The sequence below is a fragment of the Peromyscus eremicus genome, chromosome 17 (assembly GCF_949786415.1).
Source record: "Peromyscus eremicus chromosome 17, PerEre_H2_v1, whole genome shotgun sequence".
In the NCBI taxonomy this organism is placed as follows: Eukaryota; Metazoa; Chordata; class Mammalia; order Rodentia; family Cricetidae; genus Peromyscus; species Peromyscus eremicus.
Window position 1 is genome coordinate 50,564,120 of NC_081433.1, and position 15,522 is coordinate 50,579,641.

At 38.2% G+C, this 15,522-nt stretch overlaps 1 protein-coding gene across 1 annotated transcript in view; it reads left to right on the forward strand.

Annotated features, from left to right (window-relative positions):
* The window catches only part of LOC131894232 (probable ATP-dependent RNA helicase DDX60), a 97,781-nt gene that overhangs the window by 56,712 nt on the left and 25,547 nt on the right, over positions 1-15,522 (forward strand). Inside the window, exons 21-27 of the mRNA XM_059244463.1 lie at positions 1,314-1,386; positions 2,608-2,712; positions 3,233-3,361; positions 4,750-4,874; positions 8,658-8,816; positions 12,785-12,923; positions 14,128-14,280. Coding sequence (XP_059100446.1) covers positions 1,314-1,386; positions 2,608-2,712; positions 3,233-3,361; positions 4,750-4,874; positions 8,658-8,816; positions 12,785-12,923; positions 14,128-14,280 — 883 coding nt within the window. The remainder of the gene's footprint in view (positions 1-1,313; positions 1,387-2,607; positions 2,713-3,232; positions 3,362-4,749; positions 4,875-8,657; positions 8,817-12,784; positions 12,924-14,127; positions 14,281-15,522) is intronic.

The following is a 15,522-nucleotide window of genomic DNA, read 5'->3' on the forward strand; positions in this document are numbered from 1 at the left end:
ACTGAAAATGTAATACTGTGCAGATGGTAACGGAAGCGCAGCCTGATGCTAGCATGCAGAGGAAACATGACGACTTTGATTTAAAAATGAACAGCAGTGTGCTAGTTTCCCTAGTTTCTCAGTGTTATGATGCTATCATCAGGATCCTTGAAGTTCAAAAACTACTGAATACTATAACTTGATGGTTTTGTGAGTTTGGGGGCACTATTTCTCCCCACTCTCCTCTTTGTTAGGCACCCACGTCTGCCTGTCTCTCTTTACTAGCTCACGGCTGCACCCCTAATGAAACGCTGAGGACTTAACCTCTCCTCTCAGTGCAGCTCCAGCTACACTCAGCTACAGTAATGGCCCTGTTCAAACTCCAGTTTCAACTGAAATATGGAAGAAATCCTGTGCCTTAACTTATACTAAGAACACAGATGTTAAGCCAGCCATCAATAATAAAGAAATCCTTTTGTTTCCTCCCTCTCTTCCTTTTCCCCTCTTTCCTTCCTTGTCCTCCGACTCCCTTTCTGATATCTACATATTTTCAGACATTCTCAACATTATCCAGTATCTTTAAAAGTAGCACAGTGCTTTAAAAATTGCTTTTTTGTGTGTAAAGTGATTAAGACATGTTATCGTTAAGCAGCCTCAAGTATACTGGTTCAATGCTTGTTCCAAGTGCCTTCCTCCTCCACTTGGTAGCTATTAATGCTGTAGCTGGAAAGCAATGGAGTAGCTACAATGTGGTCTGACCCTATGTGACTTCTGCAAAGGTCATGCTGTTGTATGAGCCTTAAGAGTTTTAGAACTTGGTAGCAAGAATACAGAGTAAATGCTAGCTAGGCTTAGGCATTGTTAAATAAATTTTTAACAACCACTTGCATAATATGTACTTATATAGGCCATTTCCTATGGAAGAAAAATAGAAATGAGTATAAATTCCAAATATGTAAATAATTCTGAACATTTTTATTACACTTAGATTAAATGAATGAACTGAATGGGTTAAAAATACCCCAGAATGTGATAAATTGTAACAACATAAAGAGAAGAATCATCTACCTCTGCTTCCTTTATGGCTATGTCAGAAAAATGATTTCCAAAAGCAAGAGATAGGAGAGTACAAATGAGCTGGCCTTAACCCAACAGACGCAAGGGATCGCCAGTGAGGGTTTGCCCTCAGCCCTGTATGTCTTGTTTCTGGCAAACTGCGGCCTTGTTTGACCTTTGCCCTCAATTATCATGCCATCCAGGCACAGCTGCTGCTGTCTGGAGAGCTGTTGGCCTGGGAAACTCTTGAAAGAACTACCATCTCTTGCTCAATGTAGAGTGATCGTTAGGATCACTTGTGGTACTAGGAACACTTGCATTTACAATATAACGAAAGGACAGAACACTGCTGTATGGTGATTCACTGTTACTTCTCTTTGCTCTCTGCCTAAATTGGTTTAGGTTTTGCCTCTTTGCTGGTTTGTTGTGGGAAACAACAAGATTGAACCCCCAGCTTGGACCATAGAATTATTAAATTCTTTAAAAATTATGAAATATGAACTTATTAAGTGATAAAACATATCAATGGATGGTGAGCCAATCATGTGCCAGACATTTGGCTAAGACCCATATCTATTATCAAGTTTATTTCTCACAACAATTTAGTGACACAGACAAAAGTAATGTTTTATCTTTAGAAATGAGGAGACTGTAGTGTAGCCAGAATTTTCTCTGGTCCTGCCGGCCCCACAGTCCCATGTTCCTCAGGTCCTACCTGGCCCTATGGTCCCTCAGCCACTTATAAAATAATCTCTCAGAGGCTTAATATTACTTTCAAACTGTATGGCCTATGGCACACCTCTCACTAGCTAGCTCTTGTATCTTAAATTAACTCATTTCTATTGATCTGTGTTTTGCCACGTCTTCCGTGGCCTTACAGGTCTGCTGGCTCTGCTGCTCCTTGGGTGGCAGGCTAGCATCTTTCCAGACTCCGCCTTTCTCTTTCCTGTCTCTCTCCTCGGATTTCCCACCTGCCTCTAAGCTGCTTTGCCACAGGCCAAAACAACTTACATATTAACTAATGGGAACAACATATATTTCACAGCGTACAGAAAGATATCCCCCAGGACTGAAAACTGTGTAAAAGGGTAAGAAACTTGAGAAATGTCAAGCCTGTGACTCAGCAGGAGATTTCTATTTTAAAACTTGCAAGGATTCTTAGATTAATTTTTGTTTCATTTTGGTCTGGCTAAAAAGATCGCCACTCTCAAGCAACAATTAAAAAGAGAACACAAGGCTAACATTGGCTGTGGGGGTGGATGGATGTCTCTACAGTTAAGAGAACCCTGCAGAAGACCTGAGTTTTCTCCCAGCACCCACACTGGGTGATTCACAACAGCCTATAACTCCAGCTCCAGGGCATCTGTCACCCTCTTTTGGCCTGGAGGGAGGGGGCAGAACCCCCGCCCCCACACACATAATTTATAAAAATTCTTTTTTAAAGGCAATATGCTCAATGCAGTCTTCACCATTTTTCCCAGCTCTTAATGCTCAAATAAGTATTCCTTGTAAATGTTTGCATTTTGTAGGTAAAATAAAATATTAATAAATTTGATTTAATTTTAATCATAGATTGAAAAGTATGGATTCCCTTCTGATCTTGCCTTTTCACCTCGAGAAAGCATCCAGCTCTATGACACTATGCTTCAGGTCTGGAAGAGTTGGCCTCAGGCCCAGGTAAACAATCTTCATGGAATCCGTACTGTTATGGTAGAATCCACCATTGCTTTTCAAAAACATATGGTCACCATTTCTACCACTTGCATTTGGTGATTTAAAATGATTGGCAGACCTTTTCCTAGAGGAAATGACCTCCTTATACCTTCCTAGTTAAATGGGCTAGAAATGGTATTTTATGTCAACTCCTGAAAATGTCCCTTCTTTCTCCTTCCCAGACACTGTGGTATCTGGGTCTCCTTTCCCACTCTGGGTTTCTAGTCTTCAGATTCTTTTCACCTCATTTTGTTCTCCGTGTCCTGACTGCTGCTTGCTTTCCCCAGAGACCTGTTTGCTCTGTCTTCTTGCCTTTGAAGAGTTCATACATAGTTCTATATACTAGAAGGTATGGGGAGGTAAGAGAAGTCCACTGCCTCTAACCTAAGAGATCATAAAACTGTCAATGAAAAGGATAATTGAGAAATATCTTTAAGTTTTCTGGCATTATTTTTTATAGAATTTTATGGTCTTCCTTTCCCAGAACCTGTGTCCAGAGAACTTCGCTCACTTTAAGAACAAAATAGTCATTAAGAAGTTGGATGCTAGAAAATATGAGGAGAGCTTAAAGGAAGAATTCACGAATTGGATTAAAAATGGCAACAAGGAACAGGTAATTTCACACATTTTAGACAAAGCTCTCTATTTTGTTTTCCTGAGTTGTATCATTCAATCAACAATACTCTTTCTCTCCTTTGTGGTTTTCAAGGCTTATTTTAGATTTTAACTTAGACTTGATGTATAGTGATTCTGAGCTGAAACAAAAAAGAAAGGAATTTGTTTTGTATCTCTTCTTCAGTGTCTCCTAAAACTTGGCAAGAGGCCATGGGTTCTTCATGGATTTGATGGCAGACAAGAGAGAATACAAGGCTCATGGTTGGGATAATTGATGTTTTTGGCAGCATAGAGATGAGACTCAAGGAACTGAAACACATTGTCACCTTTCTTCCTTTCTTAGTTTTGGAGTTGTATTCTCTTTAGCAAGTTATTGTTTGGGAATTTCATGTGCATGTGTTTTCAGATCCACTCCCCAATCTTCCCCCAACAAGTCCCGCTATATCCCGCCTACCATCCCTTCCAACTTCATGCACTCCTTTCAAACTCACTGAGTCTGCTCAGTGTTGCCTGTGTACACGTGGGTGCGGGGCCATCTCCTGGAACACGGGCAGCCTATCAGCATATGAGAAGAACACTGACTGTCTCCCTTCCACGGAAGCCATCATTTGGCAGTAGCTCCTCAGCGAGGGTTTGTGAGCCCCTCCCCACTCATGCTGAGATTATTTTGGACTTGATCTTATGAGCTTGTTTGCAGGTATCCACAGTTGTTGTGAGTTCATGTGTTCCATGTCACTGTTGTGTCCAGAGACACAGGTTTGCAGCTGTGTTGGGGGTTTTATTCCTCATGATCTTTATTGTAAATTGTAAGGACTCTTTAAGTAAAGAAGTCTTACCCTGGAACTAGATGCTTACACATTTATTTTCTTTAAACTTATCATCAAAAATTGAGATTTCTGATTTTGTTTTTAGGAATAGTGTACATGATATCTTTTTCATATGATCTTGTCCCCACTCCTGTACTTTGATTTGTTTTTTATTTCATTTGGAAACATAATCTAGTTAAGTTACATTTTCCTTTGGTTATCTTGTCATTCAAAACCTCTCAGTTGGGTTTAGGTATGTTTTTCTATGCTCTGTGGAGAGGGCTCCTTTCTCCTGCTGTGGTGGAAACATTGCTGACCAAGCAGTGCTTTTCATCCTGCTAGATTTGTGTTGTCTCAAACAACTTCTGCAGTACACCAAAAGTTTGTTATCAAGTCTGCGATTTGCATGTGTCTTTGCTGTGGCTTACCACAGTCCTGTGGTGTAGTCTCATAGGATTATTTTGAAGAATGACAAAAACAAAGATTAAACAACTATGAAAATAGTTTAGTCAGAGTGGCCATTCCTTTCTTTGCTGTGCACATTTTAATACAAATACTTTCCATTCACTGACTGCCACAGGCCAGGATGGTGCTGCAGGAACTGAGTCCCAATTTCCAAGACTACTCAGGGCGCATGTTGGACTTCTTTCCACATCTTGTTGAGAAGCTCAGGGAAATGGATAAGTTGCCTGCACTGTTCTTTTTGTAAGTTATTTAACATTGTGACATAATTGTATTAAGCTCCTTCCTTTAAGGTACAGGAAATCATATACATGTTACCACTGTGGTCTAGTACTTATTATTACTTTGGTTGTTTGTTCACTTGTCAAAATCATACGACTTATTTAAAGTCCTGAAATTGTCTAGATCTACTTTTTGTTATTCTGGTTCTGTTTGTTTGTTTGAGACAAGATCTTGAGACCATTGAACATAGCCATCATTGTTGCTATCCCTCACAACATTTAAGTCTTATAATATGGTACAATATATATGGGTAAAATATTTAGATATTTTAAACTAATTGTAATGAGAACTGTAACTTAGAGTCAGTGATATCTTGCCAAATTTCATGTTACAGAATGTAGTAGCTTAAAATTGAATATACTAGTTTAACGGATCCAGTTCTGATAAAATGGCACCAAGGATACCTCAGTTAGTGGATAAAAGTTTATAGATTAGCCTTGTTAACTCTGTGACAAGAAGAGAATACTTACTGTAGACATTTTCAAACTACTCTCAATCCACAGGATCATCGAATAAATAAAACCATTGTATTATAAACTTTAATACTTATGAACACGCACAGAAACATATAGTTATGAATCATAATTTGTGATAGAAACAAAACAATGGTAGTAGGTGAGGCAGGTCCTGTTTGATTATTTTTGGAGATTCTAATAAAGTTGTTCCTTTTGCCTGTGTATGTAAAACAAGAGAAAAATTCTTTCCTGTGTCATGAAAAATTCATACAGTTATCTGCTTCCCTTCCAAGTACAGCCATGGGTATTAGAAACAAGAGCCATTCTCTGTGTCTGAGATACATATGCAAGCTTAACCACAGTGTTGAAATCACAGAACAATTCTTTATCATTTATATATTCAAATACATAGGGATTTGAGCATATGCAATTTTTCTTCTATTCCATTGAAAGAATTAAATTGGTCAATAGGGGAAAGGCATACTCACTGATTTAGAATAAATAGTACGTGGCATGGGAGCTTCACAAGAAAATGGTGACCCAATAACATTAGGAATAGACACTTAACCCTGAACTGAACAAAGCTTTAGTGGCTTACTACCTAGTGATAGTCCCAACATTCTATACCATGATGTCTGGAAAAGATGTTTGGGACATGTTTAGAGGTTTGGCAGTTGGAAATGTTGATCAGTGCTTAAGCGCATACATTTCAAGGCCAGGGCTCAGCATAAATCCCACTTCTCTCCTCTGTAGCTGTGTCACTGATTGCCAGGCACTCAGTGACAGTAATCATACAGAGAATTTTGGTGAGACCAAAATCCAAAGGCTATAGGTGTGTAGTCCAGTGGTATAAAATATTAATTGCTAATGTGCCATTTCTAGGTCATTTTCATTCTGTGTAATTCTGCCAAAGAGATTTGGGAGGCACAGTTATTTTCAAGCAATGTAGATTTTTGAAAAGAGGTACATTATGATGGAAATGACTGGAACTTTCATGACATAAAAATAATATCACAACCGTACAGTCAGAAACGTGGATTAGAAGACCCACTCTGTTACATACAAGCTGTGTATACTCATGGATACTCATGGCCCCTTAATCCTTTTATATCTCCATTTTCTCTTCTGTAGTATGGGAATGATAGGGTTGGCATAATTTTCGATATAATAGTTGTTATATCAAATGAGTTATTACATTCAAAGCACTTAGAATTGCCCCTGACAACAGAATAGTATGTTTATTCCTCTTCTTATTTTGTTACCTGATGTGGCCATGAGAATTGACAGTTGTTTCTTAGTCCTTACTTCACTAGGGTAGCTCCCTAATTCTGTGAATTTTTTTTCCTAATTAATTTCTGTGACACTGACTGGGAATTGATCCCAGGACCTCATACACTAGAAAATCATTCTGCCACTGAGCAATATCTCAGACATGTTTATTTTCTGATAAGATTTCACCAAGTTACCCAGGCTGGTTTTGAACACTTTCCATATATTAGGCTAACCTTCAACTTGTGATTCTCCTGCCTCAACCTTCCTACTAGCTGGGATTGTAGACAGGCTTGTAACAACAGGCCCAATTTCACAATTTTTAAAATAATGGGTTTGTGAAGTTTTACTTTTTAAAAGAAAATACTTTGTCTCACATTTTAACCTTAAACTTTACTACAAAGTTCCAACTTGTTATTTGCTATAATGTTATATAGTGATATTGCCAAGTAGCTACTTCAGACACAGCATTTAGCTCCTAGCCATTGTGATGAAATGAAATGATTTTTTTTCTGCTTGTCATCAGAAACTCTGCATTCCAAACTTTGTGAAATTCATGTGATGCAAACTAGATGTGTTTGCTTTTACAGTTTCTGGAGAATGAATTTGACCAGCACTATTTGTTGCTCAGATATGAGAAGTATAAATGGTTAAGATGCAGACTATGTCCACAGGGTGAGCCCCAGGGTTCCAAGAAGTCTGCACCCTTGTAGTTCTAGGTATTTACATTTTCAAAGGTATAAAGGCCATATATAGGAGACCTTCTGGGTTATAAAACCTATGACCTCCAGGACTTCCTCCCTTCTAGAAATAAGTGATAATGTGACAGTGAGAAAATATGCCTCTTTCCTTTTTGCCAAAGGAACAATTTTTTGGTTGACTAAAAACCTTTCTCATCTTTCAGGAAGATGTGTGGAAGGTGGGGGTGATTTTCTCTTTTTTCTGTTTGTAAATCATTACTTCCTTGTGCCTGGGCATGTCTGTTTTGTGGAGAGTTTCCATGAGCTCATACTGCTGTGTCAGAAGAATATGGTATTAGGGAAACTTGTTTCACTTCACGGTCTCAAATTGGGAGTATATGGACCTAGAACACCCAGAATTCAGAATAAAATTCACAAACATGGGCTTAAAAAACCCAGCAGGTATATGTCACTGCTTTCCATTGGTGTGTGTTTGGACAGTTTCTGCTAGCTAGTGGTGCTGTTTTGGAAGGTTTTGGAAAGTTATGAGATGCTACCTTACCCATGGACCTGGTCTGAGATGTTGTCATTTATACTTCTCAGATCAGAGCTACGAATTAAACAACAGCCTGCAGACTAAATTTGTGCAGATATGTAAGCCTTCCTGGCTACCTTAATTACTTTTCTATTGCTGTAAAATTATGGCCAGGACAACTTGTAGAGGAAAGAATTTACTGGAGTCCACAGTTCTAGAGAGTTATAGTCCATTACCATTATGGCAGGTAGATGTGACAGCAGGCAGGTAGGCATGGTGCTGGAGCAATAGCTGAGAGAGTATATCATTATCAGAAAATATGGTTCAGAGAGAGAGATGGTTAACTAACTGGAAATGGCATGGGCTTTTAATACCTCAAAACCTGATCCCGGTTGCACTCTTCCTCCAACAAGGCTACACCTCCTAATCCTTCCCAAACAGTTCCACCAACTACAGACTTTGTATTCAAATATGTAAGCCTGTGGGGACCATTCTCTGTCAAATCACCATATTGGGCTACTGGGGTCAAGCCTGGAAGTCTTATAGCCAGCCACACTTTCTGTTTGTGCTCTGCCTCTTGACTATAAACACCATGTGACTGGCCACATTTTATTTCTATGCTTACCCTTATCCCAGTATAAATAGCTGTGTTTTTTCAAACTGTAAACCAGTTTAAACCCTTCTGTAATTGCTTCTTGTCAGACATTTACTCATAGCCATGAGAAATATAACACAACCAGAAAAGGTGGAGAGACCTAATCTTATGACAATATGATATTTTAAATACACATTCGTTTGCTTCCAGATTTAGATTAGAGTCTGTAGAAGGATGTGCTACAGATGCTTGGAAATTCCTGAAGCACAAACAGGTGGAGAAAAGACCTCCCAATGCTGATAAAGAAGCTCTTGTCATGTTTAACAAACTTCAAAAAGTTCAAAAGTCTTTGGAGAGACGAAAGATAAAGTAAGTATTTCATTAAACAAATTGGCCACGTAAGGGTTTATAGAACCCAAATGTCCTAGTAGGAAATGCTCTTTGAAAATGCTCTATAATGAAGTTCTAATTATGGCTTGGATTGTTTTTGTTTTTAAATTTCAGAGGGAAAATTGGGTGAAGATAAGTGACCAGCAGCACATATTCCTTACTTGCATAGATCAGTTTAATTTATGGTTGTTTGAAACAGGTCCAGATTCTCTCAGTCTATGTGTTTTACAGAACTTGACAAGATCATCCCACATTGCCCATGCGACTCTGTCTTGACTCATGATACATTATCACCATGTGAGCCATAGAATGAGTTTTGGACTGGACTACAACACCGATTTTACACTTGGAAGGCCATTGCTCTCAGGGTGTAGCTAAAATGTGTCCTCCTCATAATCCTCTCCACCTTGAGTGACTGTGTGGGTTGGAAACTCTTCTTATTTCCTTCTTATGAGTGGAGAGATATTTATGGACTTAAGAGTCTCTAGATTCACTACTCTCTAACCTTACTAATCTGAGCTTATAAAGTTCGAGATTGGTTAAATTACCCTATTTTGGTATTCTTTCCCGCTGTTGCCCAGCTGATAGAGTCTAATATCTACTGTTGATCATCCAACAGTTTTGGCTTTTGTTTTTCCTTTTTCCAAGCATTTCTTGCCACTTCCTTTTAGGATACTTATCATTCTAGTCACTTCATTTATCCTTCCATCTCTTTCTTACCATGGGCCCAAATGTCTGTCTCTTTAGTGTCTTCACCCTTATTGCACCCATCATGTGTACTCATAAATTTGTTATCTACTCTCTAAATCTTGTACTCATTCCTGAACTTAGACTTAAAATTTTTTGTATGTTCTACTTTGTTTAGTTAGGAGATAAATTATTCTGCATTTTTAAAATATACACACTGACCATCCTTTATCTGAAAAATATAAAATCCCAAATCTTTCAAAATCTGAAACTCTAGGTACTCAGGTAACACTGTATATCAAAATTTTTACACAATAAAACTTGTTTTATATATAAATTTATTTAAAATATGTTTAAAATTGCCTTCAGGCTATATTAAGAAGTAATATAAATAAAATCTAAATAAATTTTCTTGTCTAGACTTGGGGTGCCATCCCAAAATTTGTTGTTATTTATTGACCAATATTTCAAAAATCCAAAAACTAAAATTCAATTCCCAAGCTCTTTGTATAAGGGACACTAAATCTTTATTAGTTTCCCTAAATCCTAAGCTTCTTTACAACAGGAAGCACACCTTTTCCTCTTTGAATCTTCATAGCCTGGCAGATAATAGTTGTTCCAGGGATTTTTATTTTAAAACTATTTTAAAAACTTATATTATTATTATTGAGAATTTTACGCATGAGTATTGTATTTATGTCATTCCTCTACACATTCGCCCTGCCCTCCAGTTTCTCTTCTGTCCCTTCCCTTTCAAATTCATAATCTCTTCTTTTGTAATTAACACACATACAAATATATTCTATTGATTCCATTTTGTGTGCTTATATGAATGCGTGTTTAGTGATGACCACTTGGGATTGGATAAGCTATCAGGAAGCTTGTAACTAGAGAGGACTGATTCTCCCTCTTTTGCCAGCCAATTATTTACCTATAGCTCTTCATCCAGAGGGGGGTCCTCCTGAGATTTCCCACATTCGTGTTTGTTATCAACTAGTATTGTCATTGTTTAGGTCTTGTTTGGGTGACCATATAGTTAATTAAGATTTTTGTGGACACAGCTTCTTTGCTGTATATAGAAAGCATTATCTGGTAACAGATGTCCTGATCCTCTGGCACTTACAACCTTTATGACTTCATTTCCTCAGTGTTCCCTGAGCCATAGGTGTAGGAGTTGTGTTGTAGATGTATCAAGTGTAGATAGGCACCCCATGGTCAATTGTTCTTTGCATTTTGACCAGCTGGTGATTTCTCTGATGGGCTCTGTCTTCTGCAAACAGAATCTTCTTTGATGAGAGTGAGTGCTACACTTATCTGTGTCGGTAAGAACAAGTATTTAGAATGCTGTTGGTGGTTATACTGGTTTAGGGATGTGGTAGCAGTAAGTTACCCTTTGTGGTCCATTATTTTACCAGAGGTATGTAGTTGGTTAGGTTTATAGTACCAGGCATGAATATCCCACTACTAAGTGAGGCCTTAAGTCTAATTAGTTGTTGGTAGTTACCCCGGAGATGTAAGTGCCACTATTGCACCACTGAAGATACACTGGCATACTACTGTTGCAGCTTGTAGGCTTTACAGCTGGGTAAGACTTTTAATTGTTTTGTTCCCTTGGCAGCTTGTATAGTACCTTCAAAGCTAGTTCTTAGGGAGGTCTAGAGATATTTTTAAGTGAAGAGCTAAGACTCATTTTGAAGTTGAAACAAACTTCTAGGGCATCTCTGATTCAAATATTCCAAATTCTAGAGCAAGCTAGAGTTTGCTCTGGGTCCTTTCATGTATGGTGCCTCTTCATGTTTTGCTGTTTCCTGGGTAGTATATTTTCTGGGTAGTATGGGCGAAGTGGACTCCCAGGGGAATGTAGGTAGGAAGTGTAAGATTTCTTGGTAAATGATCCTCCTTAGGCTATCTCTGCTTCAGGGTTTCAGGAGCCACGTGGTCAAGGTGGGTTGGTGACCAGCAACTCAAGCTGTCAAAATGAAAGGTGTTTAATATATTCAGCACTCTCACTGTAAGGAGGATAGGAACCCTACTTCATGCCCTATGCATTGGAGGACAAAACTCTGACCCTTCTCTGTCTTCATCCATTTCTATAATAAAAGAACCCCTAAAGAAACACACACACTAAGAGCTCATTCTTACAGGGTCATGTGTGTTGAGCGGGAAGGACATTTTGTCTGTTTTCTTTAGCAGTTTTTATTTATTAAGAGTGGTTTACTTAATAGTTTAAAAAATGAGGCCGAGCAGCAGTGGTGGCACACACCATTAATCCCAGAACTCGGGAGGCAGAGCCAGGGAGATCTCTGTGAGTTCAAGGCCAGCCTGGTCTATAGAGCGAGATCCATGACAGGCACCAAAACTACACAGAGAAACCCTGTCTTGAAAAACAAACAAAACAAAACAAAAACCAAAACAACAACAAAAAAATTGAGTTACACAACAATCTATATTCCTCTGTAAGTGTATTAGCATGTGTTTTGAAAACATAAGGCTGGGCATAATAATTTCCTTCCTCATTAAGGTTAATGCTACTTGGAGGTGATGTATTCTGGATCTGTGATGTATACTACTATATGGTAGAATGCAAGTGACCTCATAACCCTATGTTTAGAAATATCTTATTTGCATACTTAAGAGACAAAAAAATATGAAGAAAACATACATGGCCCCAGTGATTATAAAACCTGGTACATTCGGTGGTCCTGGAGAATGCAGAGTGATTACCTAAGGGTAATCACTGAGAAAGGCTGTCAGTGTGTGTACATGCCTTGGTGAAGGGTGGGCACATAAGGAAATCATGAGGAAGACCAGGAGGAAAGCAAAGTTAAGAAGGTGTGGCTTCTGCTAGATGATAGCCCAGACTTGGCCCCTGCTTGCAGTGTTCACCACAAGGAGGAAGGAGAATATCCTGAATTAGCAAAACAGAGAGAGGAGAGCACATACCTCCCACCTGAGTGTGAGAAAGGCTGAGGGAGAGAAAATGATCATCACATTAGCAAGATGAAACAAGGTCATCTGGGGAATGAGAAATAATGGAGGAGAACACCATAGAAAAATGTCACATCCATAATGGCTTTATCTTGAGGGATCATAGGCTCCAGGGGCTGATGAGTAAACACATTAGGCGCAAGAGACCGAATCATGATAATATAAATGCAAGAAATAGTCATTCTGGCTGGTAAGCATGACTTAAGATACTCTGGGCTTCTTGTAGTGATTGGATATAAATACTGATTTCTTGAAATTTTATTCTTATAAAGAGATGAAAAACCCTCCAGAAGATTGGATGAACGCATCATGTATGAAGCTGAACACAATTACCTCCTGAAGAGTCTGAAGAAGAATCTGGCGATTCCTGAGGACTGCACCTATGCTGACCACAAAGCAATAGACAGTGAGGTTAGCACTCAGAAGGGACCTCAGTGTGTTTTTCCTCAGAAAAGCCTCCTTTATGCAGACAGTGTTGGTCATACAGCATGAAATTGCTCCCATGAGGGAAGTCTCTATGAAGTGGAGATGTAACAGACAGGACCTTTGCTGCGCACAGCATTCAAGAACCTTGCAGTCTACACTTAGGAAAGCTTTAGAATTTGTCTTGCTGACAAATCACCGAAGTGGCTGTTTTTGCACTATGTCTTCTATAAAAGTCTGTTTATTATAGTCAGAATTTGGACTCCTGCAAGACTAATATATTTAGATACTGACAGCATTTCTTGAAATTAGAGTCTTTCTATATTGTAGCTAAAAATTTCACCAAAGAATCATTGGGATATTTAAAATTGGTTTGGCCCATCATCTTTAATCTTTTTGTCCTTCAAACTATTCCTGTTTATAGACAACATACTTAACAATAAAACAGTTTCAATAAAAGCAATGTAATCACACACACACACACACACACACACACACACAAACTCACTCACTCACATATGTATTTGTGTGTTTTCATTTTATCATGAATCTTCTTTTGTCAGCTTCATAATCTGTCTAGTTTTTATGACCATGTATGGACACCATTGTTTTAATTGATCTATGACATTTTGTCTTGTAGATAGCTATACAATCAAAATACCTACGTACAAGTCTTTTATGTTTGAAGACAAACTTGCCCCTTCTCTCCCAGTGTTGATCTTTTTATGTCTTGTAACACTGCACACAACTGGATTTCCTCCTTATTACATAGGTATTATTGAGGCCATTAGTATGTCATTTGCAGTGGGAAGTAGGCATTTCTTTACCTTACAGTATAAAGGTTTTGCTTTCTTTCTGGGGAGAACTTTAGAAAAATTTTCATAGTCAATTGCTCTTGTTCAGGTGGGAGTGGGCCACAGTCTTGTACTTCCCTTGGGGCTGTCTACTACACTGGCAGAGTTTTCTGTCTCACAACTGAAGTGAGATTGCCAAGAATTGAGAAGACTTTTCTTGTGGTGACTGTTGTTGCCATAAAACATTATTTTGCTGTTGTTGTTGATGTGAAGAGCAAAGGCCAAACACTGGTATCATTTGGCCAAATTATTATGTATTATGTATATTATTCTCATTTAACATTTTTGATTGATTGAAAATTAGGTAAGTAATGCTATAAATCTCTTGTTTCTTTTAGTCATTGCAGATGGTGTTCAAGCGAGTGACATTCGAAAGAAAAGGTGCCATACTGAAGATTTTGGCAAGAAAGGGCATTGGCTATCATCACAGCTCCATGAGCGCCAAAGAAAAGCAGTTAGTCGAAATTCTCTTTAGGAAAGGATTCATTAGGGTGGGTCAATTTTTCGTTGTAAAATTTGAATTTGTGAAGATATGAAGCAGAATGTTCATGAAATGAGGAAATACAGCCACCCCTTTACTTTTTTTCCACTCGTGTAGCTATACCTCTTGGGCTGTAGATGTTGTTCACTGAGTTTAGCATCTTTGCATATGCTCCATGTCATTTAACTGGGGAAGAAGGTTTGACTGGTGTCACTCACGCCATACCCTTACACAAGGAAACGAAGCATGTCTATGCTGATCTCGGTGCTGTATCTTACTCTTTAGTTATTCTATGTAGGGTTTGTTGATGTGGTTTTGCTACAAATATTATCTCTACGAATTTAGAGGGTATTTACATTTGAAGTTGGAGCAGATCTTTTTCTAGTGTGGTAGCTGAAATTGGAGCACAAATATCTGCTTCCTCAGGGCTTCGGCTTATCTAAGCAGAGCTTGTAGATATGTCAGAACTGAGTTTCTGATGGGAGACAAGAGAAAGATTGCCATAAACAACTTTCAAGCCACATTCTTATTGTGTTTTCTTTAGTACATTTTGGGAAGGCTTATGCAATAATCTAGACAAGTATACAGAAGGCCCTTAGGTCATTACCAAGAAAATCTGAATCTTGAGTAATATTTAAAAATTGGCCCTGACTACTGAAAATTATCAACCATAAATTTTGTGTGCCATAGGCTAAAAGAAAGAGAGTATGGAAAGAAGAGAGAAAAAAGAGAGAGACATGGCTAAAATAGTATCTGACTGTAATTTCTTAGTCACTAATAAAGTGATGAATAACTTGACTGGTACAGAAGGGAAATAGTAATAGCTTTATCAGAGAATACATTTTAGGAAGGTATTTGTTCTGTTCATTTTTAAATGTAAAGCTCCTACTTTCTCAATGTTCGTGCTTGTTAAAGAGATTTGAATAAAAAGCATTTAATAAGCAGCATGTTTCATTTTGACAGAGGCATGAGCCTCAGTTACAAAACAATTAGAAAACATTACTTCACATCCTTAAACTTCACCATAAACCAGAGCACAAACAGCCATTAATCTAAAGAGAGAGTGTAGAGGAATTTTTCTTCAGACTGCCAGCTCACAAAAAAATGACACAGGAGACTTATTAATTATGAAAACTCGGCCTATAGCTTATGCTTGTTTCAACTAGCTCTTATAACTTAAATTAACCCATTTATATTAATCTACATTCTGCCATGTGGTGTGACTTCTCTTCCATCTGTACCTTCTGTTTCC